The sequence below is a fragment of the Musca vetustissima genome, unplaced genomic scaffold, assembly GCF_032173495.1.
Source record: "Musca vetustissima isolate MV318-11 ecotype Yass unplaced genomic scaffold, APGP_CSIRO_Mvet_v1 utg789, whole genome shotgun sequence".
Taxonomy (NCBI): Eukaryota; Metazoa; Arthropoda; class Insecta; order Diptera; family Muscidae; genus Musca; species Musca vetustissima.
This window is the reverse complement of record NW_026874359.1, coordinates 144,014-164,686: the sequence shown is the minus strand read 5'-3', so window position 1 is coordinate 164,686 and position 20,673 is coordinate 144,014. Positions and strand designations below refer to the sequence as shown.

The 20,673-nt window shown below is 38.8% G+C and overlaps 4 protein-coding genes and 1 pseudogene across 4 annotated transcripts; 2 read left to right on the top strand and 3 right to left on the bottom strand.

The window, feature by feature from the left end:
• Positions 1-806: 806 nt before the first annotated feature.
• Positions 807-1,663, bottom strand: LOC133333170 (chymotrypsin-2-like; annotated as a pseudogene).
• Positions 1,664-6,290: 4,627 nt separating this feature from the next.
• Positions 6,291-7,148, bottom strand: LOC133333159 (chymotrypsin-2-like). Its single transcript, XM_061541493.1, has one exon. The coding sequence runs from the start codon at positions 7,146-7,148 to the stop codon at positions 6,291-6,293; it is 858 nt and encodes a 285-aa protein (XP_061397477.1).
• Positions 7,149-9,448: 2,300 nt separating this feature from the next.
• Positions 9,449-10,156, bottom strand: LOC133333148 (chymotrypsin-2-like). The gene has a single exon (XM_061541483.1). The coding sequence runs from the start codon at positions 10,154-10,156 to the stop codon at positions 9,452-9,454; it is 705 nt and encodes a 234-aa protein (XP_061397467.1). The 3' UTR covers positions 9,449-9,451.
• Positions 10,157-15,888: 5,732 nt separating this feature from the next.
• Positions 15,889-16,749, top strand: LOC133333134 (chymotrypsin-2-like). Its single transcript, XM_061541476.1, has one exon. The coding sequence runs from the start codon at positions 15,889-15,891 to the stop codon at positions 16,747-16,749; it is 861 nt and encodes a 286-aa protein (XP_061397460.1).
• A 935-nt stretch (positions 16,750-17,684) lies between these two features.
• Positions 17,685-18,467, top strand: LOC133333123 (chymotrypsin-2-like). Its single transcript, XM_061541471.1, has one exon. The coding sequence runs from the start codon at positions 17,685-17,687 to the stop codon at positions 18,465-18,467; it is 783 nt and encodes a 260-aa protein (XP_061397455.1).
• The last annotated feature ends 2,206 nt before the right edge of the window (positions 18,468-20,673 follow it).

Here is a 20,673-nt window from a genome sequence, read left to right as displayed (position 1 = left end):
GGCCTTGAAAAAAGAATCTTTAAAAAATCCACGCCTTATATAGGTCTTGAAAAAAGAATCTTTAAAAAAATCCACGCCTTATATAGGCCTTGAAAAATTAATCTTTAAAAAATCCACGCCTTATATAGGCCTTGAAAAATGAATCTTTAAAAAATCCACGCCTTATATAGGCCTTGAAAAATAAATCTTTAAAAAATCCACGCCTTATATAGGCCATAAAAATGAATCTTTAAAAAATCCACGCCTTATATAGGCCTTGAAAAATGAATCTTTAAAAAATCCACGCCTTATATAGGCCTTGAAAAATGAATCTTTAAAAAATCCACGCCTTATATAGGCCTTGAAAAATGAATCTTTAAAAAATCCACGCCTTATATAGGCCTTGAAAAAATATTCTTTTAAAAATCCACGCCTTATATAGGCCTTGAAAAAATATTCTTTTAAAAATCCACGCCTTATATAGGCCTTGAAAAAATATTCTTTTAAAAATCCACGCCTTATATAGGCCTTGAAAAATGAATCTTTAAAAAATCTACGCCTTATATAGGCCTTGAAAAATGAATCTTAAAAAATCCACGCCTTATATAGGCCTTGAAAAATGAATCTTAAAAAAATCCACGCCTTATATAGGCGTGATTCATAGATTCATAGAAAATGAATCTTTAAAAAATCCATGCCTTATATAGGCCTTGAAAAACTTCGCTTTACAAATCCACGCCTTATATGGGCCTTGAAAAACTTCCCTTTAATATAAAACAGCAATTCAAATTTGTTCTTGGTTTTTATTTCAAATTTTCAAAATTCACTTAATATTTAGAGGCTCCAATTTCCTTATTTCTAAAATAATAATCATTGCCACTACAATGACAATCACGACAGCTCTTGCTCATTACCTTACGAATCCAATCCAAATAGAAATAGACATTACAGTGCGCATCAGGGCTACCTGTAGCACATGGAAAACCCCAATTAACCAAACCCACCAAATGGCCATTTCTGACCAAAGGCCCGCCAGAATCACCATGACACGAACCTTCACCAAGCTTGGTGAATGTACAGATGTGGCCAACATCCAACATTGGAACTCCCTCATAGATTTCACGACAATCATCATAGGTGACAAATTTCGTATAGAGTTTGTAGAGATTATCGGGAGTGCCACCCCATAGAATGTTATCACCCCAACCGGTTAGAATCAACTCATCACCATCCTGCAAAGGGCTAACAGGCAAAGCAATTGGTTGGGTCAAATCATTATAGACAATGGGTTCCTTCAGGTACAGCAGGGCGATATCGTTGTGGTATGTGGGATTATCATAATTACAATGGCAATAAAATTCCTCAATTTCATAAACGGCTCCAGGTTCGAAGTAACATTGGTCCCAGTTATGACACGCAACATGTCGGGGTTAACACCATCCATACAATGACAGGCAGTCAGAACCCAACGGTTGTCGATAATAGCACCACCGCACATATGGCCACCGAATACTGTTTGCAAAGATATTTGGTATTTGGCGAAACCCACTTCGGCCACCTGGCCACCCACAATGCGTTCCTGGCCGAACTGGACGGTTTCATTGGTGCCACCCACCAAACGAACTGCCCTGGCGACAGACACCACCACTAGCAGGACAAAAACGTATCCTATACTTATTTTCATAATGGCAACTCTGGATTTTTTATAGGCCTATCATAGGCGTGGATTTTTTATAGGCCTATCATAGGCGTGGATTTTTTATAGGCCTATCATAGGCGTGGATTTTTTATAGGCCTATCATAGGCGTGGATTTTTTATAGGCCTATCATAGGCGTGGATTTTTTATAGGCCTATCATAGGCGTGGATTTTTTATAGGCCTATCATAGGCGTGGATTTTTTATAGGCCTATCATAGGCGTGGATTTTTTATAGGCCTATCATAGGCGTGGATTTTTTATAGGCCTATCATAGGCGTGGATTTTTTATAGGCCTATCATAGGCGTGGATTTTTTATAGGCCTATCATAGGCGTGGATTTTTTATAGGCCTATCATACGCGTGGATTTTTTATAGGCCTATCATAGGCGTGGATTTTTTATATGTCTATCTCAATTGTGTTCACTGACATCCCCGTGGTGCCACCTGGGGTAGCTATTTTCATCACCCGATGAAATAGTGAGCTAATATGTGCCACGAGTTCACCCATAACAACTATAAATTAATGGGTTGAGGCGTCGGGTTAGTTGCCTACACTCGAAGAACCGATCCTACTATGAAAAAAACAAAGAAAAAGAAAACCAACCCCCCTTAATGTTGACGACCCCTGCAAATGTATAAAGGACCACGATCTGCACTTGGAATGTGCGCACGTTGTGCAGAAAAGGCGCAGTTTTCGCTTTGGCGGATGTACTCAAGAAGTAAAAAGCCGATATTATTGACTTACAGGAAATGTGATGGAAAGGGGCAGGCGTTAGTAAATCAGACCATTACGCACTTCATTATAGCTGCCAAGAAACGAGACATGAATTCGGCTGTGGATTTATGGTTAAGAGGAGAATAAAAGACCTCGTCTCCAGATTCACTCCAGTAGATGAGCAAATTGCTATAATCCGCATAAAAGCGAAGTTATTCTACATCAGTCTCATTTGCGTCCATGTTCGGACCGAAGACAAAAATGAGCAGACCAAGGACATATTTTACGAACGCCTAGAAACAGCATATGATCGATGCCCTGGCCATGACATTAAAATTCTGCTAGGAGATTTTAATGCAATAATCAGAATGGGAAAATATCTTTGGCCCCGGATGTGTCTTCATGAAGACTGAATTTTCCGACAATTCAGTCTTCATGAAGACACATCCGACAACGGCATGAGGTTTATTGGCTTTGCGGCAGCAAAAAAAAAACATGGTAGTTAGCAGCACCAGGTTCAAGCATCCCGATATACACAAGACTACCTGGATTTCTCCTGATCAAGCAACGAGAAATCAAATTAATCATCTTGTGATAGACGGAAGGCATTCATCCAGTGTTTTAGACACCCGATCGATCCGAGGAGTGAATATCGATTAGGACCATTACCTTGTGGCGGCCAAGGTTCGCACTCGTCTTAATGTTGCAGCAAAGGTGTGATCTAACACAACACGGAAACTCGACGTCGAGAAGCTGCAAACACAACATATAGCAGAGGCCTACTCCGCTCAACTTACCCAACTGCTTGACGAAAGCACCCCCTGTCCCGATAATAATATAGAAGCACAATGGCAAATAATTGCCCACTCCCTACAAACTGCAGCAAAAGCAATACTTGGGTACCAAAAACCACCATCAGGAAACCCATGGTACGGTCAGGAGTGTCGTAATGCTACTGATGTGAAAAACGCAGCGTATAAGGCAACCCTGCGGACAGTAGCAACACGTAATGTGATGGTGAACTATCGGAAGAAAAGGAGAGAGGAGAAAGAACAATAAAGCAGCAGGAGCCGATGGGTTACCAGCCGAACTATTCCAGACTGGTGGTCAGATTCTGGTCAGGAGCATGCACTAGCTGTTTGGTGCCACCCACCAAACGAACTGCCCTGGCGACAGACACCACCACTAGCAGGACAAAAACGTATCCTATACTTATTTTCATAATGGCAACTCTGGATTTTTTATAGGCCTATCATAGGCGTGGATTTTTTATAGGCCTATCATAGGCGTGGATTTTTTATAGGCCTATCATAGGCGTGGATTTTTTATAGGCCTATCATAGGCGTGGATTTTTTATAGGCCTATCATAGGCGTGGATTTTTTATAGGCCTATCATAGGCGTGGATTTTTTATAGGCCTATCATAGGCGTGGATTTTTTATAGGCCTATCATAGGCGTGGATTTTTTATAGGCCTATCATAGGCGTGGATTTTTTATAGGCCTATCATAGGCGTGGATTTTTTATAGGCCTATCATAGGCGTGGATTTTTTATAGGCCTATCATAGGCGTGGATTTTTTATATGTCTATCTCAATTGTGTTCACTGACATCCCCGTGGTGCCACCTGGGGTAGCTATTTTCATCACCCGATGAAATAGTGAGCTAATATGTGCCACGAGTTCACCCATAACAACTATAAATTAATGGGTTGAGGCGTCGGGTTAGTTGCCTACACTCGAAGAACCGATCCTACTATGAAAAAAACAAAGAAAAAGAAAACCAAACCCCCTTAATGTTGACGACCCCTGCAAATGTATAAAGGACCACGATCTGCACTTGGAATGTGCGCACGTTGTGCAGAAAAGGCGCAGTTTTCGCTTTGGCGGATGTACTCAAGAAGTAAAAAGCCGATATTATTGACTTACAGGAAATGTGATGGAAAGGGGCAGGCGTTAGTAAATCAGACCATTACGCACTTCATTATAGCTGCCAAGAAACGAGACATGAATTCGGCTGTGGATTTATGGTTAAGAGGAGAATAAAAGACCTCGTCTCCAGATTCACTCCAGTAGATGAGCAAATTGCTATAATCCGCATAAAAGCGAAGTTATTCTACATCAGTCTCATTTGCGTCCATGTTCGGACCGAAGACAAAAATGAGCAGACCAAGGACATATTTTACGAACGCCTAGAAACAGCATATGATCGATGCCCTGGCCATGACATTAAAATTCTGCTAGGAGATTTTAATGCAATAATCAGAATGGGAAAATATCTTTGGCCCCGGATGTGTCTTCATGAAGACTGAATTTTCCGACAATTCAGTCTTCATGAAGACACATCCGACAACGGCATGAGGTTTATTGGCTTTGCGGCAGCAAAAAAAAACATGGTAGTTAGCAGCACCAGGTTCAAGCATCCCGATATACACAAGACTACCTGGATTTCTCCTGATCAAGCAACGAGAAATCAAATTAATCATCTTGTGATAGACGGAAGGCATTCATCCAGTGTTTTAGACACCCGATCGATCCGAGGAGTGAATATCGATTAGGACCATTACCTTGTGGCGGCCAAGGTTCGCACTCGTCTTAATGTTGCAGCAAAGGTGTGATCTAACACAACACGGAAACTCGACGTCGAGAAGCTGCAAACACAACATATAGCAGAGGCCTACTCCGCTCAACTTACCCAACTGCTTGACGAAAGCACCCCCTGTCCCGATAATAATATAGAAGCACAATGGCAAATAATTGCCCACTCCCTACAAACTGCAGCAAAAGCAATACTTGGGTACCAAAAACCACCATCAGGAAACCCATGGTACGGTCAGGAGTGTCGTAATGCTACTGATGTGAAAAACGCAGCGTATAAGGCAACCCTGCGGACAGTAGCAACACGTAATGTGATGGTGAACTATCGGAAGAAAAGGAGAGAGGAGAAAGAACAATAAAGCAGCAGGAGCCGATGGGTTACCAGCCGAACTATTCCAGACTGGTGGTCAGATTCTGGTCAGGAGCATGCACTAGCTGTTTAGTACAATTTAGCTAGAGGAATGCATGTCCAATGATTAGAACCTCAGCATCCTGTGTCCCGTGCACAAAAAAGGAACGGAACGATATGTGCCAACTATAGAGGAATTAGCCTTCTTCCCATCGCATATAAAGTGCTATCCAGTGTGCTGTGTGAACGATTGAAGCCAATGGTCAATGACATCATTTGACCATACCAATGCGGCTTCAGACCTGGCAAATCCACCATTGACCAGATTTTCACTCTGCGCCAAATCCTGGAAAAGACCCACGAAAAATACATCGACACATACCACCTATTCGTCGACATCTCTACGTTCGGCAATCCTGCAAAATGAATACGGTTATGTAGGATAACTTTAAAATCCTGCTGGAAAAGGTCATACGAGACTCAAAGGTGAACAGAAATGACTCTTTGTACATCAAGCAACACATGTTACTCGCCTACGCCGATGACATCGATATAATGGGTCGAATATTGCGAGCGGTAACAGCCACCTTTGAACAAATTGAGTAGGAGTCTGTCAAAGTGGGTCTGGCAGTAAATGGCGAGAAGACTACGCTGATGCTATCAACGCGCAAGTAGACTCGGACCAACTGTGGAACTTGAGAACTACAGCTTCGAGGTAGTTGAAAACTTTATATACCTTGGTATCGCCATAAATTAAACGAATGACATCAGTTTTGAAATTCGGAGAAGGATTGTGATGGCAACTATGGTCTAAGTAAGCAGTTTAGAAACAAGGCCACCTCCCGCCTATGATAAGCTTTGAAAAATATTTTTACAAAATTCACGCCAATGATAATATATTGATAAATTGCACTTTCTGAAATATTTATTTTATAGTATAAAACAACAGTTCCACTTAATATTTAGTTGCTCCAACTTCCTTATTTGAAAAAGGATAATTACTGGCACTGCAGTGACAATCACGACATTTCTGGCTCATAGCCTTACGAATCCAATCCAAATAGAAATATACATTGCAGTGAGCATCAGGGCTACCAGTAGCACAGGGAAAACCCCAATTAACCAAACCCACCAAATGGCCATTGCTGACCAAAGGTCCGCCAGAATCACCATGACACGAACCTTCGCCAACCTTGGTGAATGTACAAATGTGACCAACATCCAACATTGGCACTCCGCCAAATATTTCATAACAATCCTCATAGGTGACAAATTTCGTATAGAGTTTATAGAGATTATCGGGAGTACCACCCCATAGAATGTTATCACCCCAACCGGTTAGAATCACCTCATCACCATCCTTCAAGGGACTAACAGGCAAAGGAATTGGCTGGGTCAACTCATCATAGACAATGGGTTCCTTCAGGTACAGCAGGGCGATATCGTTGTGATATGTCGGATTATCATAATTACAATGACAATAGAATTCTTCAACTTCATAAACGGCTCCAGGTTCGAAATAAACATTTGTTCCGGTTATGACACGCAAGAAGGCGGGGTTATAGCCATCCACACAATGGCAGGCAGTCAGGACCCAACGGTTGTCGATAATGGCACCACCACACATATGACCACCGAATGCACCTTGCAAAGAGATTTGGTATTTGGCAAAACCCACTTCGGCCACCTGGCCTCCCACAATTCGTTCCTGGCCGAACTGGACGGTTTCATTGGTGCCACCCACCAAACGCACCGCCTTGGCAGAACACACCACCATCAGCAGGACAAAAACGGATACTAAACTTATTTTCATGGTGGCAACTTTTCTTTTTGAATGTTACGAGCGCAGTATGGCTCGCTTAAATATGTTTTGATGGTTATTGGAGCACGACTCCAACTGTCAGCTGCAAATACAGAAAATTTTGTTCAGACACCTCAAGAAGAAACTTTGAGTTATATTATATACTTGATTTTTTTATTTTATCAGATATAATATCTATATTGGACCCATGTTATGGCTGGGCAATTAATTGTTGGTCGTGAGGATCGAATGACCGTTTATATATCGATTTTATTGCTTCGTTTGTTTATGATTTGAAAATTTTTAAATGACTTATTCTGCTTGCCGGATTGCCTCTGATAAGGTCTACTGTCGCTGCTGACCAGTTGTTGTTGTTGCTGCAAAGATAAGAATGTTTTGTTTGGGTATTATTAAAATTGTTTTGAAATATTTGCGTGTGTTTTGAAAATGTTTTTTTACAGATTTAAATCATTTTCATGGAAATTTGTATATATAGGCCTTGAAAAAATATTCTTCAAAAAAATTCCACGCCTTTGGTAGGTCTTGAAAACATATTCTTCAAAAATACCCACGCCTTTGTTAAGCCTTGAAAAAATTTTCTTCAAAAATGTCCACGCCTCTGAAAAATGTCTCATTTAAAAATCCACCCCTTGGATAGGCCCTGAAAAATGTCTCCTTTAAAAATCCACACCTTGGATAGGCCCTGAAAATGTCTCCTTTAAAAATCCACGACTTGGATAGGCCCTGAAAAATGTCTCCTTTAAAAATCCACGCTTTGGATACGCCCTGAAAAAATATTCTTCAAAAAAATCCACGCCATTGGTAGGCCTTGAAAAAATATACTGTATAAAATCCAGCGCTTGGATAGGCCTTGAAAAAATATTCTTCAAAACAATCCACGTCTTGGATAGGCCTGACAAAAATATTCTTTAAAAAATCCACGCCTTTGGTAGGTCTTGAAAAAATATTCTTCAAAACAATCCACGCCTGGGATAGGCCTTGAAAAAATATTCTTCAAATCAATCCAAGCCTTGGATAGGTCTGACAAAAATATTCTTTAAAAAATCCACGCCTTGGATAGGCCTGACAAATGTCCACGCCTTTGGTAGGCCTTGAAAAAATATACTTTAAAAAATCCACGCCTTGGATAGGCCTGACAAATGTCCACGCCTTTGGTAGGCCTTGAAAAAATATACTTTAAAAAATCCACGCCTTTCATAGGCCCTGAAAAATGTCTCCTTTAAAAATCAAAGCCTTGGATAGGCCTTAAAAAAGTATTCATTAAAAAATCCACGCCTTTCCTAGGTCTTGAAAAATATTCCTTAAAAATCTATGCCTTTGGTAGGCTTTGAATAAATATACTTTAAAAAATCCACGCCTTTGATAGGTCGTGGTCGAAGGTCATTGACCCCAGATACGGATCAAAGGTTATTGCCTCCGGATTAAGGTCGTTAATCCGGGGTCAATGGCCTTTAAAACGGATTAACCCTTAATTCGGGGTCAATGACCTTTAATCCGGGGTCACTGTCCTTAATCAGAGGTCAATGACCTTTAATCCGTTGTCAATGACCTATAACCGGCATCCGGGTTCAATGACTTTGACCTGGACGTGGATTTTTTAAAGAATATTTTTCAAGGCCTTCGAAAGGCGTGGATTTTTTAAAGAATATTTTTTCAAGACCTTCGAAAGGCGTGGATTTTTTAAAGAATATTTTTTCAAGGCCTTCGAAAGGCGTGGATTTTTTAAAGAATATTTTTTCAAGGCCTTCGAAAGGCGTGGATTTTTTAAAGAATATTTTTTCAAGGCCTTCGAAAGGCGTGGATTTTTTAAAGAATATTTTTTCAAGGCCTTCGAAAGGCGTGGATTTTTTAAAGAATATTTTTTCAAGGCCTTCGAAAGGCGTGGATTTTTTAAAGAATATTTTTTCAAGGCCTTCGAAAGGCGTGGATTTTTTAAAGAATATTTTTTCAAGGCCTTCGAAAGGCGTGGATTTTTTAAAGAATATTTTTTCAAGGCCTTCGAAAGGCGTGGATTTTTTAAAGAATATTTTTTCAAGGCCTTCGAAAGGCGTGGATTTTTTAAAGAATATTTTTTCAAGGCCTTCGAAAGGCGTGGATTTTTTAAAGAATATTTTTTCAAGGCCTTCGAAAGGCGTGGATTTTTTAAAGAATATTTTTTCAAGGCCTGACCCTTGAAAAATATTCTTTAAAAAATCTCGTCTGGTTTTGTTTAATAAAAAAAAAAACATTTTTTTCTTTAATTTATTTTCTATAAAAATCCGATACAAAAAAGTTATTAAAAATGAGTACCCCCCTCATCCCCTTAACCTAGTACATTGATTCAAAGCCAATTGTATAAAATCATAATAATACACCGTACTGGCATGCATATCCGGTTTACCTTTGGCACAGGGTGCACCCCAATTAACCAGGCCCACCAATTTCCCCTTAAATGTCAGTGGTCCACCAGAATCCCCGTTGCAAGCTCCCTCACCTTCTCTAGTCATGGAACAAATATGTCCCACTCCCACGCCTTCATCATAATCCCATCGACGACGACATTCTTCATGGGGAATAAAATTAAAATCTAATTTTTGTAAAAGTTCGGGAGGTTCACCATTCAAACGCATAGCACCCCAACCGGTCATGGTGATAATGTCACCCTCTTTCAACACCTCTCGGGATAATTCAATTTTATTTGTGTAATTATCAAAGACCAGCGGCTTATCCAGATGCACTGCCGCGATGTCATTATGATATTCCGGTTGATCGTGACGACAATGGGGTATAGCAATTTCCAACAGACTTACAGTTCCAGGTTGTCGCCAATTATTAGTGCCCGATATGACACGCAGTACATCAAGTGGGTAGTCTTGTACACAATGGGCGGCCGTTAATATCCATTCATTGTCGATAATTACCCCGCCACAGAGATGGGAGCCAAATATCGATTGGATGGAGACTTGATAGGGTGCAAACCCCACCGGGGCTACCTCACCGCCCACAATACGGCCTTCCATGTTAGCTTCTGCTTGATTTTTATAATCAGGGTGAATCCGCTTGCCCTCCACTCTCCCAGCACTGAGTACGATAAAAATGACCAATGATAAATGACACCACGCCTTTATGGCCCTCCCGACGATATTAACCGATTGCATTTTTTTCTTTATTTGGACGATATTACTCGTGACGAAATTAAATTGTTATATTCTTCAAACAGCAAAACGTCGTTGTTTTGGCCATAATGTGCCATTAATGACATTACGATCCGTTATTTATGCGTTTGTGGTTCAGAGAGAAAATGCCGCCGCCAATACTTTTTTGTTTTGGTAAGAGAGGTGTTTTTTCATTTTTTTTTTTTTTTTTGGATTCAGGCTATCAGAGGCTATAAACCATTTATATTCGATACCCTGAACTGACCAATAATATAATGAAAATAATTTTGATTAGGCCAATTTGTTAGTGGGTTTTCCCCATAATTGTTGTTGCACTTTGTCAACAATTATCGTTAATTACTCCAAAATCTTTACAGCTCTGGCTGGCCAGTTAAGCAGTAATGATTTTCCAAATTTGTATTTATTTTGGTTTTATCGTTCGTGTATCACATGCTTACCAAGAACAAGCTAAAAAAATACCTATCATATTTAGCTGATGAAATATTCGTAAATATGGTAAACAATTCGTTTATGAGTATGGACTGGTATATGAGGCGATCGCAAGGATTTTTTTTTTACATTTTAAGGTCACTTTAAATTTTAATCGAAATAATTATTTAAAGGAACTACTGAGCCAATGTGAAAGATTTCCAAGCGCGATGGTTTTGTGTGCAGCTTTTCCAATATGAAAGACCACGTTCCGATATGTTGTCTTCTACTTGATCTTTCCATCGAATTCGTGGCCTTCCCCTTCTGTTTCAATCATCAGTTGTTTCGTTTTTTATGCCTTTTGTGCTGGGGCATCGCCATCCATTCTCCCAATATTACCTAGAATTTTTCTCTCAAACACTCCACGAGCTTCCTCATCTGCTTGCACAAGTACCCATGCTTCAGATCTATACAACAGCACGGATAGTATCAGCGTCTTGCAGATAATGCATTTGATCTGGCGAGAGGTGGTTTTGTTTTTGAATTGCTTACTTAGACCTTAGTAGCATCTGTTACCCAACACTATTCTTGTCCGGATTTCAAAGCTGATGTTACTAGTTTTGTTTATGTCGGTGACGAGGTATATAAAATCATTCACTACCTCTAAGCTGCAGTTTTGATGTTCCACAGTTGGGCCGAGTCTACTGGACGTCTTGTGCGTTGATACCACCAGTTTGATCTGCGTAGACGAGTGACATGTGTTGTTTGGTGTACAGGTTGCCATTTCTGTCCACGTTTGCCTCTTCAGCAGGATGTAAAAGAGATCACGTGACAGACTGTAACCTTGTTTGCATCTTCGTTTGGTGAAGGGCTCCGAGGCCTTACTGACCTCTCTAATTGGTTCTGGGGTATCTTCTTCGTCGTCACTTTTTCATTTCGGAAGATTTGTAAAATGCTTCTTTCGTATCCTGTCTGTATCTGTCAAAAGGTTTACTTCTTCTTCCCGCACCAAAGCCGTCGGTTTGGTGTTTTACTCGTTGGTAAAATTTACGTACTTCGTTCTGACTCCTGTTCATCTCGATTTGCTCACGCTCACATTTTTCTTAACTTTCATCTCTCACTTTTGAAAATACCACCTTTTCCCTGATAATTTTCTCCACTTTGGGTATTGCTAGTGTTTTTCACTTTTATTGAGGCTGTGTCAAAATAGAAACCTAGTAAATAATATGTGTTTCCTACAGATTTGTATCCTCGGAAATCCGAAATGACCGAAAATTATCACATCGGTTGAAAAATACAGCTAGGAACTTTCAAAATACCTCAAATCGGCCGGGACTCTCATAACATGTAACTATATTGACAATTTTCAACAAAAATGTATTCACTCAGAAACCGAAGTGTGAAACAACATCGTCATTGGTTGAAAAATGCTGCTAGGGCCTATAATAAAGGAGAAAAATTAACTTGTTCTTATGCGCACAAATGAAATACACGTGAAGACGCCTGGTAGTCTACACAGCTATTTTTTTACGAGGCCTCTGATTTCAGAATTATTTTCCAAGCTTTCTGTATTTTAGCAATTTTCCGATTTCTCTAAAATTGTCTTAGAAATTGGGCAGATTTCCTTTAGAATTTCTCCACATTGTCCTGCTTTTTTTACCCCAAGTATGCACGTTTTCGTAAGAAATTCGAAAAAAATATCCAACATGAATAATTGGTGGTGGATTTTTTTTATGATGTTCATACGAAGTAAACATAAACCATTCTTCTTTCGAATTCCGAACGATTGCTCTCAGAAAATCGAAAGTTCCCTCCGAATTTCTCAATAATTTTAATCCAAATTTGGACCAAATTCGTTTGGAAACACAATTTTTTCCAAATTCCTTTCGAAAAAACCTTTTGATTTCGGTGGGTATGTCTTAACCTTAGCATTAACATGACAGCGCCACCCAGAGGGAAATTATAACACTAAATGAGCAAGGATGCCAACCACTGCAAAAATTCAAGGATGTTTCTATGCACCGATAGATGGCAGCCCCATTACATCACCACAGCAAACCAATCATCTATTTAGGTAAAATAAATAATAAAAAAAAACATGATAACTAAACTAACTCATAATCGAGTGAGAGGACAGTTATTTTCTATGTTCCCATCAGAAAAGGAGAAAATCGTTTGACCGCGTAATCAACATATCAAAAATGGGGTTAGACGTTTTAATGAGGATATCGTTTAGTTTTCGCAATATCAAGGGCCATACCACATAATTTCAGAAGACAAAAAAACGGAGGTTTGGAATTCCACCCTTTATTTATGTTGTTTGTCCAGGGCTGCCGAATCGAACTTAATTGTCTAGACTTCGATCCAATTTTTTTAACTACACTTCGACTCCGGAGTTGTCTCCGAATAATTAATTATTACCCTATATAAACCCTTTTCAAGATCTCGAGATCTTGGGCCACACAAAGTATTTCTGTAAACGTTCAAGTCATTACAGTTGGAAATGCAGATAGAATGTCATAATAACTAAAGTTTTGCGGATCCTCCATATGTGCGTTATGTCAAATCGTATATCTATGTTCAAAATCGTCTACAAGGAGTATATTTATTTCTAATTCTGACTAGTTCATTGGAACTATTCCCATAAATGAACGATAGGAACTAGGTTCAATTCTTCTTTCTTCTTCTCTTTCTCGTTCGTTTTTCAGAAGCATCAATATTTGTGAAAATAAAGTAGACTAAAATAAAAAATTATTTTGTGTTCATCATCCTGCAGTTCAATTCTGTACTTTCGGAATAATGTACTAAATTAAAATTAATTAAAATCATTTTTTCCATCTTTGCTCAATTTGTCTACTATTTTCTTCCATCAACGAATCAACACGGAACTATGTGAGCGAAAAAATGAAACAAACAGAACGATGAAAGAGAGAGAGAGATTCAAAAATGAACAATTGGATCTAAAGCAGTGTTGATCGGAACTAAATCGTGAGTAGATATGTGGGATCGTAATAATCATTAAAAATAACAGACGAAAAGAGAAAAAATAGACTACGTGTTTAGCCATCATCGCTATCGAACTAATTTGAGCATTAGTGATCTAAAGGAACGCAATAAACAAATGTATCGTACCTAGTACGTGTCGTTCCTTTTGGTGAATATATGCTTTGAACATGTTGGTGCGTTTCTAACAGCCGAACTCTAGCAGTCACGTAAAGTTCGAAGATTGGCTATGTCGGATCAAATTTTAGTCATAACTATACCTCAAATCTGCTATATTTTTAGCCACATTTTCCAACGCAATTGTTTGTAATTTAGCTTTGGTATTTGTTGCTGTATAGGAAACGCCCTGTCAAAAATGTCCGATATAGAATTCGTTTTGGGAGCCTCATATATGATTAATTCCGATGTTCGGTATTTTAACATGTTGTCGAACTTATGAATTATATGCCTCAGATTCCCTCTCAAATATTTCGTTTAAGTGTATAATTCCTAAGGTAACAGCTCAGAATATTGGTACCTTTCCCTCCCTTTACTTAAAATTGTTGCATTTTGCTGCACATAGAATATCAAATTAAAAACCAGTCTGCGGAGCAGTATAGTCGGACGGTACCTACCATATGATACCATACACAACCACCATGGAATGCTGGCATTCTGCGGATCAGTATTCCGTGACTGGGTAATATTTCACGATATTTCCAACATCTTGACCGATTTGCGATCAACAGCTACTATTTCCTACCCTGGCATATTTTCCGAATATTTTTCCCGGGGTGATATTTACGCAATAATTTTGTCATCTTACACAGAAAGGTCTTGATTGATTTTACCCGCTAAATCAAAAAACAGCTATTATAATTAGTTAACCAGATTCCCTTCCCCATGTGATGTTAGGCTTATTATTCAGACCTATAGGACGAATTAAAAAAAAAAAACACCCAAAAATTAAGTTTTTGGTCATTTTATCCCCTAAATATCATTTGATCATCTCCAAGAACGCGCCTATCGTCCTTGACCATAACCGGAACTTCGTGTACAATTTCAAAACGATGAGCACCATATATATATATATATGTGTGTTTTAATGGTAATCAGAATAGGTAGACCTTTGTAAATATTTACGTATATCTGAATTGTATTATTAACTTTTCTATATCCTTTAGGGGCAAATATGTAGGCCATTGAATACAAATTTTTCATTTTCACACAAAAGTCTTGATCCATTTGACCCGCTAAATTTTAACCGATCTTCATAAAAACATTCATGCTTATTCCTTGGCCAGATTCTCTTTTATACCTTCCTTAAAATATCGGTGATCGTTTAGGGCCTTAGAGATATGGCGGGCTATGTCATGGAACACTTTTGTAAGTAAGATGTAACACCCAATGAGAACCCAATAAGAGCCCTATCGTACCCAAAATTCCTAATGGGTTAAACCGTGGTTCTGTCCAAATAATCTTCCTATAGTAAGAGCCGATCCTTTTATACCTTCCTTGAAATATCTGTGATCGTTTAGGGGCTATGTCACGGAACACTTTTGTAAGTAAGATTTAACACCCAATTAGAACCCAATAAGAGCCCTATCGTACCCAAAATCCCTAATAGGTTAAACCGTGGTCTTTTCTATTGTTGAAAATGGCAACAAATGCCTAACTTAATAATATGTGCCGTTAAATGCTTTCGACCTCTCAAAAGAAAACATTTTCAATATTCTATTCGATAATATTTTACATATATTTCCAAAATCGCAAATCAAATTCCCGATTACACACAAATCAACTTACCTTGAGTTCCAAATCAAACGAACAACTACTTCCAACTGATTTGAGCTGCAGAACCCCACACTTATCACAATCTGGTCACTCGAAGGTAAATAATATAAAAACACAAATTACAATGGCCCGCCATAAAAATCCAACCAATTCGATAAAAAAATCCAAAATACGAGAACATAAAAGTTCTTGTCTATATTGCACTTCCAGGCAAATCAAAAATAAATTGTCGATATCGAAACTATATATCAGCTAGAGAGATATCATTTGCACGATATCGTTTTATGATATACACCAATATCCAATATTTATTTTTTATTTCATTAAACGAAGTATAAACTAGGCCAGTTAAAAATTCCATCGGACAGTTCACAATTTACTTTCCATTCGAAATGAGGTCTTTCGTTAATTTCACAACCATAGCCTTTGTGGTTGCTATGGTGTTGGCCATCTCCCTTACGGAAGCCTTAAGAGTCCACCAGGGATTTGCAGATTTACCCCAAAAAGTGAAGCAGGTGGGGGACGACAAAGAACAGAAAATTGAATCCCGCATTATTGGCGGTGAGATAGCTGCCGAAGGTTCAGCACCCTGGCAGGTTACCCTGCAAAATCAATATGGCAATCATTTCTGTGGAGGAGTCATCATCGGAGATAAACATGTCCTGACCGCTGCAAGTTGCGTAGCTGGCCAGCAAAAACGTAACATTAAGGTGATCATGAGTACCAATGACTGGATGGGTTTGGCTTGGCTTTACGAAGTTGCGGAAGTCTATACCCATTGCAATTTCGATAAGCCATTGTATCACAACGATATTGCTGTCCTCGAATTGGCCACCTATGTTGCCTATGATGAAAAGACCCAGAACATTACCATGGCCCAATTGGATGATTTGAAAGAAGGTGAGGTGGTAACCATGACCGGTTGGGGTAATTGGGAGGTGGGTCAAACTTATTTCCCATCGGATTTGAAGAAGTTGTCGGGCAAGGTGATTAGCAATGAAGAATGCAAGCGTATCTATGGTAAATATGCCGATGATGTTGATGATGGTCATATCTGTGTCCAGCCACCTTATGGTTCGGGTGCTTGCCATGGTGACACTGGTGGTCCTTTGGTTGATTCTAAGGGACGTTTGGTTGGCATTGGTAACTGGGGTGTACCCTGTGGTCATGGTTTCCCAGATGTTTTTGCTAAGGTTTCATTCTTTTACGATTTTATTCGTACCTCTATTCAGGGTTGTGCTATGGCTCCTTGAGGGGAAGTTTCGGAAAATGGAAAAAATTGTAATTATTTTTTTAAGATTATGGGGTAATAAAAAATTAATAAAATGTTATTGAATCTCTTGTTGTTGTTTTTTTTAATCAAGACTTATCATAGGCGTGTATTTTTTAAAGAAGACTTTTTTCAAGGCCTATCCAAGGCGTGGATTTTTCAAAGAAGACTTTTTTCAAGGCTTATCTTAGGCGTGGATTTTTTAAAGAATATTTTTCAAGGCTTATCAGAGGCGTGGATTTTTTAAAGAATATTTTTTCAAAGCCTATCAACCCAATCAATACTTACAATAAATTTTATAAAATTGTTGTTATTTTGGACTTTGATATACCTGCAAAAAAATAAACAAACCATTAGTCAAATGTTTGAAGTGGCTTCTTCGGAACCGTAGATTATTAATCACAGCTGTATTAAAATCGCAAGTGACTAATTTTTTGTTTTGGTCTATATGCTAAAAACGTAGAAACAGAAAACTTCGCAAACAAATCGATTCCAACTACACTACTAATTTACAAATATCTTATCAATTATTAGTAAGCTGTTCGGAAGAACTTCTTTGGGTTTTAGTAGTAGTCTATGCTGGCGTTATCAGTGGAAACCGAAAAAAAAACTTCCGCAAAAAATGCTAATCGTTTTATTTGACAGCTCAAGTGTGATAAAAACAACCTTAACCCACCACCCTCCTTCTTCACATACCTTATCTGGGCGGGCCAGCAGGTGAGTTCTGTTTGTTTTTATTGGACTATTATCATGGACTCTTGTGAAGCCCCAATACATTCTGCTTAAAAGAAAATTACCGGCATGCTATAAAAGTAAAAGTTAAGGAAATATTTGCAAACATTCTAATAAGTGAAGTGAAAGAAAGTAACACGAAGTAAAAAATCGGAACTTCGAAAAAGGAAAACAAAAAAAAAAAAAATGAAACTATTTCTAACCATAACAATTGCCGTGACTGTATTCAGTTCACTGGCACAAGGTCGTGGTATATCACCGCTAATTGACACTCGCGTCATTGGTGGTTCAGATGTTCCCGAGGGTGCCATACCCTTCCAGGTGTCAATACAAACAACATTTGGAGAACATATTTGTGGTGGTTCCATTATTTCCCCCGAATGGATTTTAACTGCTGCTCATTGTTTGGAATGGCCACAGCAGTATTTGAAAATTGTTACCGGTACTGTGAATTGGACTAAACCCGATGCTGAATATTTGGTACAAGATGTGAAGATCCATTGTCTATACAACAAACCCATGTATCACAATGATATTGCCCTGATCAAGCTCTCAAAACCTATTGTCTACAATGAAAAAACTCAACCTGTGGAATTGGCCACCAGCAATACCCTCAAAGAAGGTGATAGATTGACCCTCTCCGGCTGGGGTAGCATTAAGCTATGGGGTCGCACCCCTGATATTTTACAAAGTGCCGATTTGGATTATATGGATCATGATAAGTGCTCGTCGGCGGTAAAGAAAGCCCAATGGTTGGGAACTGGTCATATTTGTACCGACACGAAAAATGGCAAGGGATCTTGTCACAACGATTCTGGTGGTCCCCTCTATGATGCCGTTAATAAGGTCTTGGTTGGTATTGTCAATTGGGGTGAACCCTGTGCCGTCGGTTATCCAGATGTATTTGCCAGTGTGGCCTATTATCATGATTGGATTCTGACCAATATGGCTGGTAGTGGTAGCTGTTAGTCCTTGAAGTGTGTGGAGTTGTGGAGTAGAGTGAAATGGATCTGAAGCCATTGCGAACAATTAGTTAACATTAAGAAGAAGATAAACACTGTAATATTTAGCGAAGAAATGAATTTAAAATATATTTTATAAAAAACAATAGTTTTTAAGGAAAACAAATAAAGATGTCAAAAAAAATTCATGAAAACAATTTAAAAGTTTGTTGGGACTTTACTTTGTAACGACAAGTTTCCTCTGGTTGCTGGGATATGCTACCGGGAGGTAGGCATCGTCACAGAAAATTTGTACTGAAGTGAACGAGAGTGAAAAGATGTGGACTTAGTTTTCAAATTCAAAACTTAAACTGATATATAAATTCCATATACTTAAATTGAGGAGATTGATGTCAGCAAGGTCTGGATCTGTTCGGTTACTGCTTCGGCACGGCTGTTGGTACTACAAATTACTGGCTACGTGATGGAATTTGGGTCGATGCTTCTTAAGAGGGTGGGCAGCGGTCCCAGACGGCTTCTTAACTTCACGATCACTCACACTGCTTTCGATGTAGGCATCGACGGCTCTTTACGGTTAAAACACTTTTCTGTAAAGTCACACTATGGCTCTTTATTTCGACTCTGCTAAAATTATTTTTAAACAAAAATTCCCGACACGACAGCACATTATTTCGGTTCGATTAAAATCACTGTTTTTTTAATAAAGGCTTTTGACAGGCCTTTATTTCGATTCTGTATAGAACTTTTAAGCTAAAGGCCCGCTCTTTATTTTCGTTCAGCTAAAATCAATTTTCTTCAAAAAAAATACCGAAGACAGCTCTTTTTTTCGATTCGGTAAAAAAAATTATTTTTTATAATTACGATTTAATAAAACTTACATTAAAAGAAAGACCCACGACGCCTTTGTAATTTCACCAGGTTAATCACTTATAATCACAAGCCCACAACGGCTCTTGTTTCGATAGATTAACATCACTTTCATCACCAATTGTACACTCACCGCGTTCTTTCTCCGATGATCATTTCACTACGTAGATTCCTGAAAGGTTGGCCGCTCTGCACCGACAAATCAAGAGTCTAATTTGTTTCTTCATTTTATACCCTCGATTAGGATGCTTCCAGTCATTTTCCCGGTGTTAAACCTCTGCCGACCACGTGGCCTCTCTGCTAACGGGAACTTGATTACAAACACGGTTATTTTGATCGAGAGTAAACATGAATAAGTGAATCTATAGGAAGAAGAAAAACGAAACAACCGGACCTAGTATCGGTAGAAATATTGAAACAATAAAAATAAATTAAAAAATAAACCAAAAATCGTTTTAAATTAAGCCGAAACCAGTGAGCGGAGCAGTATAATCGGACGCGGCCGACCATTATTATTATACCCTACACAACTTCGACGAAAATCTGACTTTCTGTGGTTCTATATTCTGAGCTTGGGCAATATTTCGCGATATCTGCACCCTCTTCTAATTACTTGTCCAGATTCCCTTAACCGTGGGTTGGGTTGTGGTGTTCGGCTTTCAAACAAAAAATATGTTTTCGGTCCACTTCATCCCAATATTATTATCTGATCATCACCGAAAATTATAGGCATTGTCCTTGATCCTTATGGAAAATTTCAAAGCGATCAGCGCTATATTTCCGCCCTCTAGTGTGGTAATGGGTTACTAAATAATATATTAATACGTAAACAACCGGTAAATATTGAAGTGTAACTCCCACATCCCACGATGTGATTGACCTCTAAATTGATACCACGACAATGCAACTGGTATCAATTTAAAGCTCAATCACTCCTCTTGGATATATTATCAACTTATCGGGTCGATGTACTTCAGGGGTAATTATATACACCATAGAATACTAATTTTGTCATTTTTCACACAAAAATGCAGTGCCCATTTGACCCGCTAAATATTGACCGATCTTTATCAAAACAGGCATGCTTAGTCTTTGGCTCGATCCCCTTCTCCATGTAAAAATTCGCGATGTTTGGGCCATAATTGTGGCCAGAAAATCAGACAAAAATAAAGTTTTTGGTCCATTTCATCCCCTAAATATTAACCGATCTTTACCAAAAACAATATTGGCCAGAAACCATCCTACATGAAGATTGGTCCATAACTGTGGCCTGTATCGTGTTTACAAATTATAATGGACAGACAGACCGACGGACACACATGTCTAGATCGACTCAGCTACTCAAG